At 38.1% G+C, this 6,343-nt stretch overlaps 1 protein-coding gene across 1 annotated transcript in view; it reads left to right on the forward strand.

The window, feature by feature from the left end:
* Positions 1-6,039, forward strand: part of LOC107711429 (protein FAM204A-like) — a gene marked incomplete at its 5' end in the record, with an annotated part of 17,138 nt that extends 11,099 nt beyond the window's left edge. Inside the window, 2 exons of the mRNA XM_016516419.1 lie at positions 4,938-5,047; positions 5,472-6,039. Of these exons, the coding sequence (XP_016371905.1) occupies positions 4,938-5,047; positions 5,472-5,523 (162 nt within the window). The remainder of the gene's footprint in view (positions 1-4,937; positions 5,048-5,471) is intronic.
* Between the last annotated feature and the right edge of the window lie 304 nt (positions 6,040-6,343).

The following is a 6,343-nucleotide window of genomic DNA, read 5'->3' on the forward strand; positions in this document are numbered from 1 at the left end:
AAGTACACTAGTGTCTTTTGTTGTGTTTTTTTTTTTTTTTAGATGTATATTTGTTCAGATATCTGTATTCTGTTACTGAACATTTGAGTATTTATTAAATGTATCAGCTTTACATTAAAAGCACTTTTAGCTTTAGGGTCAACAAAAAGCCTAATACAGGAGAAAGAGTGCAATAACTATAAGTTAGATGTGTAAGTTAATGAATGATAATATAATTTGATAATATATATAATAATAATTAGAATTTCTAACATAATTTAGTTTATATGTCAAAGATTATGCCAAAGCTTGTTTTTATTCTGACTTTTAGATTCGTGTTTTTTTTTTCTCTGATGTTTTGATTTTGAGCAGCTTTTGCCTGTAGAGAATGCATTTCTTGCGCCAACTTATTTGAAAGGGGTTTCATTTAGCCTTCTAAGCACATTTAATAACAAGAGCTGCAGTCTAAGTCTCAGTGGTAAAGACGAACTGAGCAATACTAAACAAAGGACTGTCACACTTTATTATTTCCTACAGTTTTTCTCTGCCCTGATCACAAATATTAGCTCCGCATTACCACTTCAAAACGCAGACTTTCTAGTCTGCAGCGGTGGGGGGTACTGTGTCCATTTCAAGTTCTCCAGGAGTCAGACAATATGAAAATGATTAAAAGACGAAGACACCGTCTGAAAAGGAGTTGTTGGAGGGGCGAAAAAGATAAAGTCGGGTGAGTGAGCGGGAGTTCATGAACACGGGCGCATATGTCTTTCAGTATGTAACTTAGATGCTCACTTTTCTCTTGCGCAACCGCCAAGATTATGCATTAGAACTGGCCTTAGTATACCCATTAAATGTGTTGCATTGCCATTTCCTTTATCAGCCTTCATCTCTGACCAATCAGCTGGGGGTTTGTTCTAATATGCTTTTGAAATACAGCATGTCTCGGTAACTACGAACATACAGATCTCTAATGACAAGGTTCTCTGAAAGTTTGCCTTTGTGTGTTCTTTACAGGAGTGTCATACTGTTTGAAGTGCCATTATTGCAGTTAGGTCAAACTCATCCAATCCAATTAACATGCACTAGTTTGACAGCTTTTGTACAGGCTTGCTAAGGCTCATTGCATTAAACATAATGTATGTCTGTTTATTTATTTTTTTCAGCCATTTATTAATCATCTTAACGTCTTTGTTCTGATTTTGAAAGCCTATGATTAGGTATTTTTTAGCCCTTTCCTCTGTCTATAACACACAATCTGTACAGAAACACAAGACCGGCTCTTCCTCCTGTGCGGGCCCCTCTGGCAACAAGAAAACTGCTAAGCAAAAACTCTCCTCTTTGTTCCATTTTCTTTCAGCATTAGCAATTTATCACAGAATGAACTTTTATTATATCTGCAGATGACTCACATTAAATTTTTGCCCATTAATTTTGAAATGGGTTTTGAAATGGGTCCTAAGCTTTTATCAAATGCTGGGGAATCTCATTTGGATTATTGTATTTCATTAATTACTTGATAGACAAAGCATACTTTTCAATGTAGATTTTTTGTGCTGTTTAATTAATTAGCATGTTTTCTCTTTTAATTAAAGCCATTTTTTTCCGAATTAAAGCCCACAGCAAAACACATATATAATTTGTTTGTAATTAGCCCTTAATTGGTGGTAGTGGAAGCTTAGCACCCTCGTTTCCTTTTTTTTCTCCTGATTGCCATTTTATTGCCAGTCAGTCATTAATTAAACTGTTTTTCTAATTAGCTTATAAAACTGTTGATGGCACATTATTGTAAGTGTGAGTTCAAAGCTTGCTAATAAGCCTTGCCTGCTCAGAAGAGGGAAGATAATGAAATGCGCACAAAGCCAGCGAACTTTCAGACTTTTTTCCACTCCCTTGTTCCCTGAAGATGACAGTCTTATGTATCTGGAATCAGATTATTGGGGCTGAAACATAGAGAAGCGCATTATACCGAGAGCTTTTCCAACTAGATCCCCCTCAGAGAGGCTGCTTCTCTGTATGTCTTGTAATGCTGTTTGTCAAGTTGGTGGCAAGATTACAGGAACTCCTTGTCTTATTTCCCCCACCACCCCCTTGAGACTGATAAGCTATGTTAACTGGATCTTTCACTGTATACAAGGATATCAAATGTAGGACTCTCAATATGTCACTTTTGTTGAGAGGATTTTGTCTCCTCCGCTTTAGTGTAGATGACACAGGGTATTGTCATGGGAGCGTGGCCTGTTTCATTCAGGCAGTGCAGTGGTTTTCTTGAGATTTCCCTTGCCATTGTTTTAATGCAAGCCATGATTATTACAATCTGTTTAAACTGACCCCATTTGGCATGATGGAACAAAATTACAATAATGTTGTTGATTTATTGGTAATATCAGGGCAAACAATGTGAGAAAATGTAATTAGTTCCCAATAATGTTCGCAATGCACCAAAATTTATATAAGTCTGTAATATTCTCATGTAAGTGAAATTTTTATTTATTTATTTATTTGGTAAATTGGTGCTACATAGCTAGAGAAAAAAAAAATTCTGTGGCAAAAAAGGTCCTTTTCAGCACAATGCAAGGGGTTCGATCAGACTATCCGTGATGCAAAAATGTAAAAGTACAATCTGTAGTTTTCACAAGTATCTAAGAGCTTTCAAAACTCCACCAGATGATGCATTTTACGTCATCCGGCAGACTTTTGCTGACAAATAAACAGGTGTAGCTTGGTTAGGGTTGCAAAGGGGTGGAACATTTCTGGTAAATTTCTGGTAACTTTCCAAAAATCCTATGAAGATTCCAAAAAATCCTGGAAAGTTTCAGAAATTTTTGGAATGTTTCCAAAATGTACTGAAATTCCTTTTTTTCCTGCCCTGCATTTTTCCTCTGTGCCTGCATTTGATGTGAAAGGATTTGGCACTAAGTCACAAGAGAGGGAAAAGGAGGGGGGATGAGGATGAAAAAGGAGGGAAAATCATGAAAAGTGGATCAAAAAAGTAAATGAAAAATAATGTCATATTACGGAAAATATGAGAGGCTAATTTGTGCCGACTTTTTGCTAATTTTGTTCTTGCCACAGAAAGAAGTGCTGTCACCTGCTCTGCGCTACACTGATGACAGTGCCAGTGATCCATGAAATAAGCTGCCGCCGGCTTTGTTCTGATAAGAATGAACAAATCTGCACAATGTACTGCGCTCCGAATCTCATTTTCATACTTGCATGCAGACTAAAAGAAATAAGCTGTTTGCAAGGCTTGATTAATCAGACATTCGAGAGCTTTTTTTTCTTTTTTGTCTCTTTGATCTGTTCTGTCTCCTAGGTAACTTGCTTGACATTAATGTTGAGCCCCGGTAAAGACAATCGGGGATAGTAGACCGGACTGATTAAAAAAAAAAATTAAAGACCTTTAATGCTTTGAATATAGTAATGTGTGTGAAAATCGGGGAGTCCCGGCTGGAAGAACGAAGGGGGGCTTTATTTTGGTGGTGGGGGCAAAATTTGGTTAACGCTGGAGTGCATGTGGGTAATCCTTGTGTCGAAAATGCAGATAAATCTCAAGATTTATACCTCATGACAGCAAAAAAAAAAAAATAATAATCCAGTTTTGTTGTCTCAAAATGCTGCTTTTTGTCCATGAGATATATATATATATTTTTTTAAATAAAACTTATTTGCGATCTGATCATGCTTTTCAGCTCGCGATCGCTTTAGCACCTATTCTGCTTAAATGCACCTCTCCAAAAACACCCTGGTGTGAATTATCTGCGAGTGGATCTGCGCTAAACACGGGCATGATCACCCATTATAACTTCCCTCTCTCCGCTGTCTTGCTAGAAAACATGATTTATGGCTCTTAAAACCTGGAAAAAAATGGCAAGGATTTAAAAAAACTGTCATAGTGTGTTAGCTTCAGGTTATGCAGACGCCTTTACAAATCTTCCAAGTGCCTGTATAGATGAATGCCTCGAGGGCCCAGCCGGAACCCCGCTCTCTCAGCCTGCTAAAGGCCTTATCTTAAATCCAAGCAAAGTACCATTAATCTTTTTGAAAGACCTTTATGGCTTTTAATGTATCCCAAATTAGAACATTTTACACCCTTGGTTCCTGAAATATGGCGATAAAAAGCCTTTAGAGTTTAATTTCTCCTTCCTGCTCGCTCTGACCTGCCTAATCCCAGCATGCATTAGGAGATATTTTAGTTTCAGTCTTTCTAATAAAGTTTATCCCACTTAATTATAATTGAAACATTTTTTTCCACTCTCTTGCTCTCTCCAGGTTTTTTCGAGCCCACAAATGGTGGCACATTTCCTCATTACCAACTGAGTTTTTTTTGTGTGTTCCCTCTGATTGTGTTCTTTCACTGTTCTAAAGAATTACCCTCATATTCCCTCCCGAAAAAAAAAGGAGGCGAGAGAAAAGCAGTGGGTAAAAAAAAAAGAGTTTTCGATTTGTCCAAGTGTTTATCAAAGTTTCTTGCGGTCCAATAATAAACCCATCCCAGGAGTGATGGAAGAGGCCCGGACTCTCCTTTTGTTTCCTGAGCCCTCTGTGTCACTCTGGCTATTGGAATTAATCTAGCCACACCACACACATTTCCCCTCACTGATACCGCCGACATGCGCCTTTCGCCCTCCTCCATTCATTTTGCCATCCTAAGCAATTTTCAGAATTAAAGGTCCTCTTTAGATGAACAGATTAAGTATATGAGATAATAACATTAATTATGCACATCCATGCTGAGTGGTGGAACAGAGGGTTGGGTGTCCTACTTCTATCTATGAACCACAAGTTCTTTTTTGATTTTCGAAACTCGAGCGTGTGTGTGTCCGTGTTGCCATCCTCGCAGTGATGAAGATATGCCTTCTTCGAGAACCACCTTGACGCACTGGCAGCACTGGTGAGGTTTGCCAGGCAGACTGATTTTCTCCAGCTAATGGAGCTTGTCTCTGTCTTCTTCTCAATAGCTGGCCGTGAAAATCGCACAAGCCGCCGATTGCCGTGACTTCGCCCGCACCAAACAGGAAGCGGAGGCTTCCCAGGCAGCCCGAAAAAGGAGGAAGCAAATCGCTTGGGGGTTCGTTGTCTGCTTTTTTTTTTTTCTTCTTCTTCTGTTCGTCCCTGGTGCTGATACCCTGCAGTTTCATTAAGTCACTCTGCATTTCACACTTTAGATGTCCCCTCTTTCCTGGACATGCTGCTGTGTGTTAACTCATGTGTATTCACTAGAGCTTTCTAATGAGTATGCGGATGCTGCTTATCTTTTTGGTCAGTCAGTCCCCTTTAGAGGGTCTCTGAATGCCCATTGTGAGCTTATAGCTACGATTATACTTTTCAGATTCAGTTTGTGCATTGACTGCAATTATATGCAACCATGTTTATCCAAACGAATCTGTATTTCTGCTTTGATTTGTTTTTCTTTTTATTGCTTTTATTATTATTTTTTCTAAAAATCCTGATTATTTTGACTCCGATTTGTTTTTTTGTTGTTGTAATTTTAGGTTTGAAGCAAAGAAAAGATGGGAAACCAAAAGCAATATGGGATTCATGTGACATTCGCTGCAGTTGAAACATTTCTATGAAGATGAGTAAAGATTTGACGTGTTGATAATTGATTATAAAGGTAATCTTTTTATAATACAGTATTGTTGCATTCAAATTTATTGCCATTTACCATTTTATTTCTTTCTGAATCAGTTCTTTGGTCATTCATTCAGATTTGTGGGTCATTTTTTTTATGTAGCTAAATAAATTACATAAGCACACCATTATTAGATTGGTTGTTATTGTATGTATTTTCGTTTCTTTTCTCATAATTAAATCTGGCGTGTACAGCCACGCACGCCATTTATTTACTGCCGTAAGTGGGTTAATCAGGAGCCGCTTTTTTTCTTCCATGGAGGTATGGAGCGAGGGAAGAGAAAGGAGAGATTAGGGGCCTAATGCAATGTACAGGATAATATGCAATAGGATTTGCCTGGGCAAAATGAAATTTGTCGGCTGTAAGGAGGTTTGAGCAGTCATAAACGAGGAGTTTAGTCGGGTTCGAGTGTAAGATGACTGTGTGTGAGGGAGAAAGAGAACGAGATGGAGAACGGTGTGTATGACACCGGACTCAACCCATGATGCATCTTTGAGAGGATTCCTGTGGGCAGTGCACATTTTTATAAGCCTGTCTGTTAGATAAGATCCAGTTGACTGCACTTTCCAAATATGAAATGTATTTCTTTCTGGATAGAATGTATAGATATTATTCTGTTATTCTGAATAGTTGACCAAAAAATCTAAGTCTACCATCATTTTTGTTCCAAACCTGTATGATTTTCTTTCCTCTGAGGAACTCAAAAGAAGAAGCTTTGAAAAATGTTCATGC

This window comes from Sinocyclocheilus rhinocerous, unplaced genomic scaffold (assembly GCF_001515625.1).
Source record: "Sinocyclocheilus rhinocerous isolate Xijiao unplaced genomic scaffold, SAMN03320098_v1.1 scaffold1829, whole genome shotgun sequence".
Taxonomy (NCBI): domain Eukaryota; kingdom Metazoa; phylum Chordata; class Actinopteri; order Cypriniformes; family Cyprinidae; genus Sinocyclocheilus; species Sinocyclocheilus rhinocerous.